General features: G+C 28.9%; 2 protein-coding genes across 2 annotated transcripts in view; both read right to left on the reverse strand.

Moving 5' to 3' along the window:
• LOC122518802 (elongation of very long chain fatty acids protein AAEL008004-like) overlaps positions 1–9462 on the reverse strand; it is a 32974-nt gene extending 23512 nt beyond the window's left edge. Inside the window, exon 1 of the mRNA XM_043637905.1 lies at positions 9455–9462. The gene's annotated coding sequence lies outside the window, so the exon portion shown is untranslated. The remainder of the gene's footprint in view (positions 1–9454) is intronic.
• On the reverse strand, positions 295–13372 carry LOC122518804 (elongation of very long chain fatty acids protein AAEL008004-like; the record flags this gene model as incomplete). Its single annotated transcript, XM_043637906.1, is given in 4 exon segments — positions 295–485; positions 6140–6212; positions 12142–12471; positions 13162–13372. Coding segments are annotated over 2 exon segments (252 nt in total), but the record flags the coding sequence as incomplete, so codon positions are not given.
• Positions 13373–16669: the final 3297 nt, after the last annotated feature.

Here is a 16669-nt window from a genome sequence, read left to right on the forward strand (position 1 = left end):
AAAAAAACCACATCATAAATCAACTTCGCGCGTTAATAATTTTTCATTCGAATTCTCAAACAAAATAAGACGTCATTTTCGTAAGAAATGACGTCTTAACCGAGATAAATATCTACGACAAAAAACAAGCTTAGACTATTTATTAGATATTAATATATTTTATTACTCATGTAGATTAATACTCATTTAATATTTTCTTTAGAATTTTGTTTTTCCAACGTACACCCTATGTGTATATATATATTTATTGTTACATAATACTATAAAACGTGTAATATAAATTGATCTCCGAACCTCATAGAAGATCCACGTAGAAAAGAGGGTCTGTACGAGATTGTAAACGATAAGTGTACGTCGAAGATCGAACGGTTTTCTATTTTCCATCAATTTTGGTCCTATTACTTTACTAAAGTATGCGTAAGACAGACATATGGCCATTGTTGGGAAAGGGCTGCTCATCATCACCCAATCGTTTACCCTAGGATCTGAAAATAAAACAAAAATATGAACTAATCAAATATTACAATTATGTTAATATTTGTTTTTAAATTTATCAACGATCAATCGTGTTAACCTATTCGCTCTTTTTCTCTTATTCTTTCTTTTAATTTTATTTTTTATTTCCGACCATTCATTTACATTCTCAAAGTTTTTCAAAATAACGACAGGAATCAGCATGAAAGATATGTTAAAATAACGTAAAACAACAGCCATCGCAATAATCCCCAAGTAATCGAAGATAAATAGAAAATTGGAGAAATAGGTAAATAGTAAATTAAACTAAAAATAATTATTCATATACACATATATATGTAATATCGGATTTGGATATCCTACGTCAATGGTACTTACGTCATTATGTCATTTACGAGTTAAACGTTAACGTTTTAAAACTTATTAAGATAACTAAAATTCTATTTGAAAAGAAAAAACAATAAAAAGGAAAAAAAATAATGTTCCTTCAACATTGATATTTTTAACGTAACAAAAGAAAACGAAATATTTGAAACAATAAAAAATAATTAATAATTATAACCGGTGTATATAAAATAAAAGAATACAATTATATTCAAATAATGGACTATTAACATAATAGTTAAATAAATACAAAATCATCTCTATTATATTATTAAATATATATATGTGCAATATATTATATCATAAATAATCCTTTTATTTTACAATTAATATTTAAAATAATCGTATAATTTTATTCATAAATATTATTAAGGATGATTTGTCGGTACAATCGGAAACAAAAGTTAATGACATTTTCATCAAATCCATATCTCTTAATATCTGTTGAAATAGATGATTTAAACCAACTATTTTTTTTTTTATAATTGAAATTTTGATATAAAGTTTCTAAAAGAATGAAATTTAGTGATCATTTTAATAATATTAACATAAAAATCTCAATTTAAGTGAAAATTGTAAAATAACTTTTGTTTCCGATTGTACCGACAAATCATCATTAAATAAAATTATTATTATATATATTTCCCATAGATTATTTGCGTTGCCGCGTGATATGTATATTTTCTTTATTCATTTTTTTTTTATATTTTACCTTTTTTTTTTTCTAAGCAAAAGAGAGAGAGAGAGAGAGAGAGAAAGATTATCGTTGACCATCTCCGTTATAGCGGAATGAAATTGGTTGCACGCTTTTTACCAGGTAAACGGGGTAACTCCAACTCCTGAGAGAGAAAAAAAGAGAGAGAGAGAGAAAGAGAGAGAAAGAGAGAGAAAGAGAAAGAGAGAGAGAGAGAGAGTGGTTAACGTTGTCGGTGCTTCCAGTAAATTAGCTTCGCACTCTGGTATGACCTCGCAACCATGGATGTGCACGCGATTCGCACGAATGGGCACGCGCGCTACACAACCATAATCATAACCCACCACCATATCACCACCACCATCATCACCACCATTACCACCACCAACGCTACCACAGTTCACACGCACCTGTATAAAACGCGCCTATTTTCTTTCTTTCATTGTTTTCTTTCTCAGGTAGAGTAAGAGATCTGTGTGTTGTCGGATTATTTAAAAAAAACAAATTAACCGTTAACGGTATATACAAATGCAATAGACGAATAAAATATTGTTATGTTATACCGTATAACTGGCTAGGAATATTGGAAAACAAGTTTTTTTTCTATAAAGGGTGTTGAAAGTATATTATATTATACAATGAATTATTAGATAGATATAAAGATAAAGGGAAATATTGAAAGAATTATTAATGGAAACTTAAAAGATATACGTATACACATATATTAAGGTAAACTTATTAGTAGGATCAATCTAATATCGTATTCTATTTAATTCTTGCATTGTATAATACTTACAATATTGTATTTTACTATTAAATTAAATTACTTGAGAATTGTACAAAGGGGGGGGGGAGGTGGGTCTACAACTTTATACATAAATATATATATATATATTTATATATATATATTTTTTTATATATTATATATATTTATTTATTATATATATCTATATTTATTTATTTTATTTATTTATTATATATATATATATATATCTATTTATTTATTTTATATTTATTTATTGTATATATCTATTTATTTATTTTATATTTATTTATTATATATATCTATTTATTTATTTTATATTTATTTATTATATATATCTATCTTATATTTTATATATTATTTAATGTATTATTTTGTAATGTATTTTGTAATATATTTTGTAATGCAATAATTGAGAAATTATTATTATTAATAAATAATAATTATTATTAAATAATTATTATTATTAAAGTCTAATCAATTAATCAATTAATCAATCACTCAATCTCTCTTTCTCTCTCTCTAATACGATTGAAAAATCATTGAAATATCTGTTAACACGAGGAAAGTTTTAAGAGTCAGTAATACATAGTAGTAAAACACCAATCGCGAAAGGGATGATTTTCTTCTTTTTGAGTTTCGTGCTAGACGCCGACTGGATTATCGATTTAATAGGGGCCGAGAGTACAGAAAGGGGGACATACTCCTACACTCAGCCCCCCCCTCCCCATCCCTCATTCTCTCTCACTCTCTTTGGTGCGGATCATAGGCCGCATGGAAGCGCAGCCAAGTATCGGCCGATTACACAAAGAGTGAGAAAGAGGAGAGAAAGAGAGAAAGAGAAAGAAAGAGTGTGAGAGAGAGAGAGAGAGAGAAATTGTCGAGGTAAGCCTCCTGGATTGTCGTTCGCTTTACCGCCTCCGGGATGCTTCCGGGATGCTTCCGGGATACCACCACCACCTCCAAGAGTTTTCCAAGCAGCTAAAAGCGCAAATCCTCGATCGAAATCCTTCTTCACCCCCCCCTCAGCCCACCCCACACTCCACGTCCAAAAAACTTTTTTATTGCCCCTCCCCTTTCAACTCTTTTTTTCCTACCCCCATCCTCTTCTCATTTTTCGTTTTCTTCTTTACTTCTTCTTCTTCTTCTTTTTTTTCTTCTTTTATCCGTGCGTTTTTTTTTCCGTACAACGCAGCATAGATGCACGCAAAGTGCATTGACCGATCTGGTTTTAATACACGCGTAGTACTCCCCCCCTCCTTTTTATCCCGTTAAATGACCCTAATTTTTTCGTCTTCCCTTTTTTCGTTTTGGATCGCAATTCTTGGTTGGAATTTTTTTAAAATTCTCGCAGTAAGTTTACATCGATCAACCACCACCAACACGAATAGCGTCGTTGTTCTCCCCCCTTTTCTCCAACCCCTATTGTTCTTATATATTTTTCTTGTTTTTATTCTTTTTTATCATTCCCTCGTATTACTTTTTCTTTCACCAAAAATATTATTTGTTGTTGTTATGATTTTTTAGTTGTGGAGTATTTTTATATAGGGTAGTATTATAAATAAAATAATACGTGAGAACGATATTAAAAATTGGAAATAATAATAATAATATATATGTAATAATAATAATAATAATAATATATATGTATCTATTTTGAGTCCTTTTTTCTTCCCTTTCTCTTCATTCTCTCTCTTTCTTTCTCTCTTTCTTTTTGTACTTCTTCTTTTTCTTCTTCTCTAATTAAGGGAAAGCATCGATCGAAAAAGAAGGTGCTTTTAGTTCAAAGCTTTCAAGGCGCCTACTTTAAGGGCGTGAACACGAGTACGAGCCTAAAAGTTGTAGGGGGGGGGAGTGAAAGAGCATGTACTAAAAGTATGCGAACATTTTGTGTTACATAGAGAGACTTTGAATGCATCCTAAAATCGAAAATATTCATTTTTATTTTGTTTTTCAAATATCTAAACATTTGTAGAAAAGAAAGAAAGAAAGAAAGAAAGAGAGGAAGAAATTTGATTGATTAATCGGAAATATAATAATACGTGCGCGTTTTTCGCGTATCAGAAAACTGGCCAAGTTATCAAAATAACTCATATGAGAACGTTGATCTATGTAATATTGTTATCTTATTATTTCAACGATACTTCTGAATGATAGGGATAACATTTAATCGGTAGCTAATATCATTTCCAATTTCTCTATATTATTTTTTTTTTGTTTTTTTCTTAACGGAAGAATCATAAATTCGATAATATTTAATTGAAATATATATATATATATATATATATGTGGAGCAATCAGATGATCAAATTTATTTCAAGATTTATACAGATAATTATACAGATAATTATACAGATAATTATACAGATAATTTATACAGATAAAAGAAAGAAAAAAAATAAAATAAAATGTACACAGATGGACAATGTAAGATAATGCTCGATAATATTTTTGATAGATAGATAATGTGATATTTTTTTGTATGAAAGGGAAGGTGAAAGTTGAAATATGGGTTTTATGAATAATTATAATTAAAGTTTGGAAAATCTCGATTCAAAGTATATAAAAGTATATATTTATAATAAGTATAAATATATATAATTTATTTTGCATAATATTTTTGATAGATAGATAATGTGATATTTTTTTTATGAAAGGGAAGGTGAAAGTTGAAATATGTGTTTTATGAATAATTATAATTAAAGTTTGGAAAATCTCAATTTAAAGTATATAAAAGTATATATTTATAATAAGTATAAATATATATATAATTTATTTTGCATAATATTTTTGATAGATAGATAATGTGATATTTTTTTTTATGAAAGGGAAGGTGAAAGTTGAAATATGTGTTTTATGAATATAATTATAATTAAAGTTTGGAAAATTTCGATTCAAAGTATATAAAAGTATATATTTATAATAACTATAAGTATATATATATAATTTTTTTTTTACATATTTTTAATATATATATATTTTATAATATATTATATATTATTTAATTATATATATATATAATTTATTTAGCAAATGTACCGACAATTCAATCGATCAAAACTTGTATGAGATAATCTATAATATGTTATATAAACGAAAGAAAGAAAAAAAATATTTCATAATAATATAACATAATAACGAGCGAGGACACTTTCCGATAATACTTTCCTTCTCCTTTTACATACATACGAATCGAAAAATTGGTATGCTCTGCATACGCGTATATCTATGTATTCATCACTCTCTCTTTCTTTCTTTTACTTTTTCATTGTGTGTATTTGTTTATCAAGGAACGTTCGTCGAAGGTAGCCTTGAAACAACGATTATTGCAACAATGCTGACCATAGCGTATATATCATCGACGACTCGACATTGCAATCATTTTTTTTTATCTTTTTTCTTTTTTCATTTTGATTTCTCGTGCCACTTTCTCGTAGTTGCTTATAAATATAATAATATAATTCCTCGCCCTCTTCTTCTTCTTTTTATTCTTCTTCTTCTCGATGATAAACAGAAATTCTAGTTTTATCAAAGAAATAATATGATTTTCCTTTTAAAAGAAAGTTGAAGAAAATAGAAAGAGAGAGAGAGAGAGAGAGAGATAGAAAAAGATTCTTTCGAAAGAAACAATTCAGTCTACTCCAACAGCATTTCCAATTGCATTAGGTACGCGCATTAATTCCTTCCTTGGCTATTGCTATAGCGAAAAAAGCAATGTCTAACGGAGCGAATCTTTCGATGGACAAGAAAAAACACGATATGGGACGCGATCGGACAAGAAAAATAGACTAAATTAACAAGAAAAATATAAGTTAATAACTTACCGGATTTATTATCCATGAGATCCCTATAGCCATGAATCAAATCTGCCACGATATTCGTCATCTTGATATAAATCTGAAATAATAATTGATTTTTAGATTGAAAAGTAACTATACATTAAAATTCTAGAGAATTTTTTTCCCCTATAATTCGAATGATTTAAATATTTATTATAAGTTATTATTAACGTTACAAAAACACCAATTATTAACAACTGTCATGCAGAAATAAAACTGAAATAATAATTGATGTTTCGTTTGAAAAGTAATTATTTATTAAAATTCTAGAAAATTTGTTTCCTACAATTCGAATGATATATATAATTCGATAAATATTTATTATAAGTTATTACTAACGTTAGAAAAACACCAATTATTAACAACTGTCATGCAGATATAAATCTGAAATAATAATTGATGTTTCGTTTGAAAAGTAATTCTAGAGAATTTTTTTCCCCTATAATTCGAATGATTTAAATATTTATTATAAGTTATTACTAACGTTAGAAAAACACCAATTATTAACAACTGTCATGCAGATATAAATCTGAAATAATAATTGATGTTTCGTTTAAAAAGTAATTAAAGATTAAAATTCTAGAAAATATTTTTTTCCTATAATTCGATAAATAATTCTATAAATAATTAGATAAATATTTATTATAAGTTATTACTAACGTTAGAAAAACACCAATTATTAACAACTTTCATGCAGTCATTATAATATAAATGTGATTACAATGATGATTGAAAATAAAAATAAACCACAAATAATATTTTGAATTGAATATTAACGTGCAAAACAAAATAATTGAACGGAATAACTGATAATAATCGAAATTTATCATAACCGGAAAAAAACATTTCAAGAATAACCCCGTCATCGTTTTAAATAATAAATCACGCAAACAGTATCTTTACTATATATATATATATATATAAATAACCACGAATAAATTATAATTATAATAGAATAAAATTACTATTTGTTATTTTTATTTTTTCTAAACTCTCATAATATATTTTTCCTATCTATTTTTTTCTTTTTTTTTTTATATACAAACAAATATCTAATATTGTGAATGTAATTAAATGCACATATCATTATCACCCTTTTTAATTTAACTTCAACGTATATTCGTGAATATAATTACTTTTTCTTTTTAAATATAATTAGCATCCATAATAACCATTCATTTTTGTATCATTATACAATCGGTTGATGATTTTAAATTAAGAACAAAAGTACGTTTAAAAGAAGATAATAAATGAAAATGAAAAATAGTTAGATCGAATTGTAGAAATAATTTTTATTTTTCTTTTTTGGATAAGAAAGAAAGAAAGAAAGAAAGAAAGAAAGGGCAAGAAAGATATAAATTGATAGAAACTGGAAGGGAACATACTTAACCCTTTTACGATATTACCACTACCATCTTGATGGTATGAATGGTAACTGAACTAACACAAATGAATATCGTTTCAAACGAAGAATTCACGTGGAAGAGTAACGATAAGAAAACCCGAACACGGAAGTTACATACATCTTACTTCTTACACGATTTTACTTATACTTTGACATTTCTTTTATTTAAAAAAGGATCAAATAAATCTACCCGAACGTGGTCATTTGTTTTTTTATTAAGAAAAAAAAAAAAAGAATATTTTAATATGAAGAAATATAAGTTCGTCGATAAAATCGAATAATTATTTCGCATAATATTCGAAGTATATAATAAATTCGATCTAGAGAGAATTAAATAAACAGAGAGAGAAAGAGAGAAAAAAGAAAAGTAAAAATCTATAAATACATTTGTCTCGTTTTTAATCGGATTTTCTTTCAATGAAAGTATCGAAGATATATATTTTGCATCGTTGAATTTATTTGAATAAATTCGCGAGATTCCTATGATAAAATATATCGAATTTTTATCATTGATTACGAAAAAACATATCAGAGGAAGAATAGTAGAGATAATAATTTGATTGATAAATCGAGAATTGATTTTAAGGATGATTTGTCGGTACAATCGGAAACAAAAGTTAATGACATTTTCATCAAATCCATATCTCTTAATATCTGTTGAAATAGATGATTTAAACCAACTATTTTTTTTTATAATTGAAATTTTCATATAAAGTTTCTAAAAGAATGAAATTTAGTGATCATTTTAATAATATTAACATAAAATCTCAATTTAAGTGAAAATTGTAAAATAACTTTTGTTTCCGATTGTACCGACAAATCATCCTTAAGTTGACTGAAAGGTAACAAGTATATCATCAATGGTTAGAACAAATAACATTTATTGTTTTAAATTTTTTCTTTGAAATCTTCGTTCAATGATATAACTTCGATACTTTCTCGAAGATATTATATTAAATATAGCAATTAATTTAGCGTTAATTTGAAAATTAAATCCTATTAACGTGCGATCAAATAAAAATGTATTTTGCAATTTGTAAAAAATGTATAAATTGTACACATCATTCATTTCTATTGTTCATGATTTTTTTCTTTATTCCTATCTTTCTTTCTAAATACGGAACAAGATTTATAATACATTTATTTTTTGTTTTCTAATAGTTCCGGTAGAATGATTTTGTCTACGTTTTCCCTCGAAACTCTTGTCTCTTTCCGTAATAAAAGAAGAAGAAGAATGATTTCACGTGAGTTTAAAAAGACTTTCTAAACTTCACTACTTTGTAGTAGGATCAAAAGGATAAATACTAACTAACATTAAAAAAAAAACGTGTTTTAAGTATTTTTTCACGATGATATAACAATGATAAAAGAGTTAATCAACCAACCAATCAACAAACAAACCCTTCCTCTATCAAAATATTATGCGTTCGTATTTTATTTAAAATTTTTTTTCGTTAAAACGTTTAATTGACTTTCGCCGGACACACATACACACACATACATTCACCTATACGATAATAAGATTTTAGTGAAAATACATTAAACGTGTAACTAAGATAAAAAACCGTAAAACACTGGTGACACCACAGGTTATTGCGTATAAACGTTAAATATCCAAGAGACAAGTTGGAATGGTAAATAAATGTTATTTGTTCTAACCATTAGCGAACGGATATGTATATGTATATATATGTGCGTATGTGTGCGTGATAGCTAATGTACGTTTTTTTTCAATAAATCAAAGTCCGAGTAATGTTAAGTAACCAAGATTTTAGAATATCTAAACAAATATTTAGGAATATAAATATATATATATTTTTTTTTATTATTTAAGATTATTATTAATTTATTTTTTTTCTACACGATGACGCCTTGCTTAGAAAAACTAACTAGGCAAGTAAAGCTCGTTATTACACGTTGTTCCTTTCGATATCGATCCATTTTTTTCTCTCTCTCTCTCTCTGTATTTTTTTTTCTTTCTTTTTTTTCTACTTTTTTACTACCCCACACCACCAACCTCCCCGTTACAAGTTGGAAACGGTCAAGGTGCGTGTGTGTTTCCCTTTCGTGACGTATCCGGCGCCTGAACGACGCGGAGTGTGGTTAAAAAAAAAAATAAGGAAAAATAAAAGAGAAGCAAAAGAAAGAAAGAAAGAAAAGAAAGAAATAGAAAAATATTCTAAGGGGGGAGAGGTAAGAAAAAGAAGAAGAAGAAGAAGAAAAATGTTATAAACTGCATGAAGGATTGTTTTTTCTAAATTTAATTTGGAAATATTAATAAAAAAAAAAAAACACGAAAAGAAAGCGTACGAATTACGCTTAAAAAATTATTTTTTTTTTTGCAACAGCAAAAAAATCGATATGGTATAATAAATATTGATTAATATTTTTGCGAGAGAGAGACAGAGAGAGAGAGAGAGAGATCGTTGCATTTTAATTTCAATTTTACTATCCGTACAATGAACTAATTTACATTGTTATAAGTATTTATAGTGCGAATGCTAATTTAAAATACTTAATCGAATCGTATTACATTTAATACAAAATAATCTCTCTTTCTTTGTTAACGTAAAGAGATAATTAGTATTACAAACAGAAATAAAACACACACCATAGTGTACTCGTATGGAAAATAAAATATGGAGGTTAAATTCCTACTCGTTCTCGTTTCGCATGACTTTAAACTTTCTCCGTGTAGTATTAGATAATAAATTATGTTATTACGTGGAGTAATATTTTTCCAGATGCAAAATGCGTTTCACGACGACGACACTGACGACTAAGACGACTAGACGTTTAGCGGGAAATTCAAATTACCCGCCCTACGTTTCTGGTTTTTTCTTTTTTAAGTGAAATTTTTAGAACTAGAATATAGGTAATATTTTCGAAATAATTATCGAAACGATAACGTTACAAATATTATCGCGAAACGAACGAATGACGTTTTTATTTTGTAAACAATATTGAAAATATAGAATGAGGAAAAGAAACTATAACAGTAAAAAGAAGTGCATTTAATTCCAAATCACGAAAATGCAGGACGCATACGAAAAATTACGTTTTTCTTTTTTCAAAACATAATAGCAAACTCTAAATTAAAATTGCACAAAGTTATGGATAAAGTGTAACGTCTTTATAAATTTTCTAATTTTCTAACTTTATATTTATTTGAATAAATATTTCTAATACACCGCATCGGTAAAAAACAAACACCTTGCAAAATACTCCGCATTAACGAGTACACTTGTATTTTTTATCTATGCAAATTTATATATAAAAACATAATTCAATTATACTTATTGTAAGACAAATATTCCATATTTATATATTGAAATCGGACAAATATTAACTGCATTATGCGCGTTTTAAATAGACCCCCTTTATTTTCGGGACGCATCTAGTAATAAATACGATAATGCACAGGTGTTTATAAGCGCATTTGTCCATAGAAAATGATTAATAAAGACGCTACAGGGTCCACGGGTTTAACACTAGATTTACGGACTGAGCCAATTTGACTCATCTCGAATATTTTTTGCTACATATATATATATAAAATTTAAATATTATTTTGTAAAAATATATAATATGTTAATTTTTAATGCCGTAATGAAATATACGTAAATATTAATTCCTCTCCTCTACCCACTTCTTCATTCAAACAATGTATCTAAATCATTAAAAAATAATGAACAAAACATTCGTAAATCTAGTGTTAAAAAAACATGTTTTTTTGCAGAGTTTGCGTACGAATTTGGCATTAACGTAGAACGTTCACCGTTAAGTTTAATGGAATTGCGAACCGTTAGATAGGTAGCGTACATGAAAATGCTAATTTCGCGAGTATGGGAATTGAAAAGAAGGGAACTTGTCCTACTAGCCGAGATCAAAGTGATGGAAGGGAGGGGAAATGAAAGAGAGAGAAAAAAAAGGGAAGGGAAGAAAAGAGCGCATCGTAGGGCGCATTCCTTTTTTCTGTAGTCGCCGGTCGATGAATGAAGACAACCACGAGACGTTCCCTTCAAATTTTGATAATCAAAAACATTATCGATAATTTTTATCAACTGTTATTTTTTTTTTCTCGAAAATTTCTACAAATAATAGGAAAATTGTTAATAGTAATAAACTGTGACGTGTACACGGCACGCACGTAAGATGACACGCCTTGTCAACTAACGAAAAAACATAATAATCGAGTGAAAAAAAAGATAGGAGAAAGTGTTAGATTTGATAAAAGAAGGAATATAAAGAAGAATTCAAATTAATCGTAATGTCCTCGTCGTAGTAACAAACTAGGAGACACCGTTCTTTTGCGTTTCTCCAGCGTGTTCTCGTGCACATCGAGAATCGATCGCATATCATAACCTCAAAAGGCGCGCGCTACCAGGCGGGTTAGCAAACCTAGCTAGCTGACTGGTCGGTTGGTTGGTTAGCTGATTGGTAGATAGTAGGCAGGCACGCCTCAAGTTTTGCAAACTCTCGTCAAATTATTTTCGACAAGACAATATTAACGGGAAAAATATAATAATAATAATAATACTAATAATACTAATAATAATACTAATAATAATATTACACTAACCTGCTTTTATCCGTCTGTCTATTATCTTCCGTTTTTTCTTTTTAATCTTCTGTCTCACGTGTCTTTCTATTATCCTTTTCGTACTGCAATGCTACTATCACAGTTCAAAAGATATTTGTCCGATCCCCTTCGGTTGCGAAACGGTGCACCTTACCTCTTCTCTTTTTCTTCTTCTTCTTCTCAATCCCTCTCCTTTCCTCTTCACTCCCTTCCTAATTCAATCTCAATCCTCAATCTCTTCTCGCACGCGCGGGTTTACCTTTCCTGTCACCTGGCCGAACACATAAAGTCCACCCGGAGTGTCTCCCCTTTTTTTCGCCTGACAATTCTCTACGATCGATTCGAATCGAGTCACACAGCTTTATTTATATTTCTATCTTTTTATCTATCTCCTCCTCCTCCTCCTCCTATTTCTCATCCGCCTATGTTTTCCTCTAATGTGTTGCGCGCGCGCGCGCTTCCCTATATATTATAACTATATATTCCCCTCTTCGCCTCTCTCTCTCTCTCTCTCTTTTCCCCCCTCTCCCTTCTGTTGTCTCTTTCTTTCTCTGCCGTTTTTTTTTTATATCGTACATCCAAACCTTTCAACGATTATCATTAAACTGAGGAAGTTGACGACCGCTTTGAAACGTTTTGCGAACGTTCCGTTCTCTCTTTTCTACCTCCTCCACTCTTCCTTCCGCTCTTCTTCCCTTCTTCTTTATCCTTCTTCTCTTCTCTCCCACCACACTAGTGCAGCGTAAGGGGAGGGGGAAGAACGGGCAACGAAGGAGTGAATAAGAGAAAGAGGGAATATACTCGTGAGCGTGCGCGCGCGCGCGCGCTCACACTTTCACATAAGCTTCTTCTACTAACTACTAACTAACAAAGAGACAGACAAACAGACAGAAAAAGAGAGAAAAACAGAATGTGGGAGAAGGAAGAAAGGAGGAGGAGGAGAGGGGGAGAGGATGCAAAATCCTCAACCACTCGTACACTAGGAAGTTCCTTCGTTTACTCGATGTTTTAGGGACCCACCGTTGACTACCAACACATTGATTCCAAATTTTGCATTACTGTCTCCCCCCCTGCCGCATATCACAAGAAGTAAATTTTTGGGTAACCTAATCGTCTCGACCTAAAGCTCCTAACCCCTTTTCCTTTTTCCACCCCCTGCCCCCTACCCCTGCTGGTCACAGGGCTTCACGTCACGCGACACAACCAATCTAACGTTTCGTCTAACGACACGCGTTACGACTGGCCAAATTCGACACGTATGATCACAGCGCCCTCTACCTCCTCCCTCTCCAGGTGTTTCCTTTCTCTCTCTCACTCTCACCGTATATACATATATATATATATAATTTCTTATATATATATTATATCTATATATGTATACACCTTTGTATATATGTATATACTTTCTTTCTTTCTCTAACCAATTGAAAGATTACGGCCATCGAGAACGCGAGCGTCATCTTGCGGTTATAGCTTTCGTTCCTATCTTACCGTCAATCATTTTTCAATAATATTTTTTATACACACCTATTCTTCTTGAACTTTTTATATAACTCTTTATATTCGAATACATCAATTTTAGAAGAGTTACTCTTTTTTTTTTTTAATTAATTAATTATTTATCAAAAGCTATGATTAATATTAATTTTAGATATTAAGAGAGGAAGGTGTCTATCTTCTGCCGAATCGGTTATAATTAATTTTATTTGAAAAAACAGGAATATGAATTTATGAATATATTCTTCTTAATGTCAATCGTTTTCAACTTTTTATTGTTAATGAGGGACAAAATATTAGTATTATTTCGTCAGGAAAACGCAACGGTTGTTTCAACGATAAGAACCGAAGTAACGGAAGAAAATAATGGCTGACTAGTTCGGAAAATAACAGAATATAATTATTATTTCGTATAAGGTCCGGATTACGTAACAAGTTCGATGGAAGGAATTCGATAACCAAAAAAAAAGAAAGGAGTATCAAAGTCTATTTTTATTTTGATTCGAATTTTCCTTAATGCGTGCAAAGTTAGCTACTAATACATTTTGCGTGACCTGTTGTTTTTATAATTTACGAATAATTTAGAAGAATAATATTTCGATTTGCATAGAATTTATAATTCGATTGCGAAAAAAAAACATTAGAGAAAGGATAAACGATAATTCGCAACGATTCTTTTTATAATATTTCTTTTTTTTTAAAAAATCTTCGTTCAATAATATATCTTCGCGGTGATTTATTTAAAATATTATCTTAGACGTAACAATTAATTATATGTTTTTAATTTTAAAATAAACATGTATTCTACAATCTGTGTAAAAGAAATTCCGATGGAAAGGAACAAAAAAGTTTCTTTTTTATTTATATTACGTACGTGAACAAGATTTTTAAATAAAAATATACATTCTAAAATTAAAAGAAAAATAAACTAGGTATACCATGAAGTGTTAAATTCGACAATTTTCGTAATAGATGGTTCATAGTAATCGAAAATAATGTAGACACTATCTCGAATAATAACAGATATATGATTACTTTATAAATAAATATGAAATTTGTTTAAAAAAAAAAGGATATTTAATTAATTGTTACATCTAACGTATTGAAATCGATTAGACTTTTTAAGAAGAACAAATTCTGTCTCATCTAAAACCGGATCCTAGCAATAGGGAAAGTGATTTTTGTCCATTCCAAATAGCTAACTATCAACGTATTCAAGTTCTTCTATTACGTGTACGCCCATAAATTCCTTACGTTTGGAAATTCCCTTTCGATTATGGACAAAACTTTTCTTCATTAACCTATACGTTATTCAATATCCTATACATCCTACATATCCTGTATATTTCAATAACCAATAAGGGGAAAGAACGATATTGTCATTGGTTCTTACAAATAACATAGTTAAAAACATTCTGAAATGTAATTATAAATGTTTAGTATATAGGTATTTAACTATATTTATGTTTATTATACTAGATATGCATTAAAAAGATAATATGTTATCGGTTCATACAGTTTAAATATTAGAAACATTTCTTTTTCTTTGAGTTTTAAAAAAATGTTGTGTCCCGTTACGTTTGAAAGTTATTATTTTAAAACGGCATATCTTTTGAAATCTTCATCCTGTTAGCACCATTTATACTTTATCTCTAAACGTCGCGGTTGTTTTATACAAGTTTTTACGATATATTTCGTCAGGGTTGCGTCTTGTTTGAAAAACCTCAAATATTTTTTGGAAGAAACCATCATCCGAATGTACCACTATTGTGGTAATAACCAAAGGTGAAAGTGACACAAAATAAATACTATTTTTAAGTCCTCCGAACGTACGTACTTCAATGATCAAGATTTTTCTTTTCTTCGATTTAACTTGTTGATATTTGTTTGATTAAAAAAAAAGGAGAAATAAATTAACTTTGCTAATGAATAAATTATAAATGAACGTCAAATGCATCTGATTAATCTTTAAAAGTGTTAAAAAAGTCTAAGCTCGAACAAATAAATATGCATTAATTATTGGTACAGCGTAATTTAACGAGTAAGCAATTGAAATCATTATCACATGAATTGATCTTCGTATTACTTTTTTGTTTATTTTTCGAACGAGGTATTTAAGTTATTCCTAAACGAATTTAACTTATCCAGTAAGTAATGCGAGAAACTATTCTTCCTCGTGAATTTTTGAATATCCTTTTTCTTCTTATTTTGAATCCTTTCCTTTCTTAATATTTGAATATTAAACACAACCATGAATTATGTATTATATATTTTGACCTTTCAAAAAGTCTGATATGTTTATCCTTGATTAATATCAAGTTGAATAAAATAAAATATATATTTCTAACATCTTTATATATTCTTTCAAACAAAATTTAATGTTCTCGCACCTTAAACTTCGTATGTAAATAGCTGCTGACGCACAAACGTTCATTTATATAATTAATTAGAATATAAGATTATTTATTTACCGATACATGGAAATGAATCTGATCGTTTTATTTATTCTCGAAGAATAGTTTTTGAAATTTGAATTCTTGTATTTTACAAAAATAAGTATGTATTCGTATTGTATTTTAATAAAATTTTTAGGAATAATGCAAATTGCTTAAAAAAAAAGATTTAAAAAAAAAAATAAAAAAAAAAAATAAAAAAAAAAATAGAAACCTTTCGACCGTACTTTTATGTTCAAGTATTTTCAAAATATTCATATTTAACCGTATATATCAATAATCGTAAAAGACAGTATCCGGTCTAACAACGCTCTTAAACATTCTGACGTCAGTCAGTTTGACCAAAGGTCAAGACGCTGAAATGAATTCGTGTACGTTTTGATGATAATATTCATTGGTCATGGTCTATGTTACTTTAATTATTGATACTTCTTTAATATTAATTCAAGGTTTCTTCCTTTTCCTCTCTCATCTTTTCTTTTTTTCTTCCTATTGCTCAATTACTATATTTCTACGAAGGCCAAGTTTGAGGAAATATTACAGGTAGTTAAGTATTCTTTTAATAAGATACGGTCAAA

This window comes from Polistes fuscatus, unplaced genomic scaffold (assembly GCF_010416935.1).
Source record: "Polistes fuscatus isolate 324 unplaced genomic scaffold, CU_Pfus_HIC Scaffold26, whole genome shotgun sequence".
Lineage (NCBI taxonomy): Eukaryota > Metazoa > Arthropoda > Insecta > Hymenoptera > Vespidae > Polistes > Polistes fuscatus.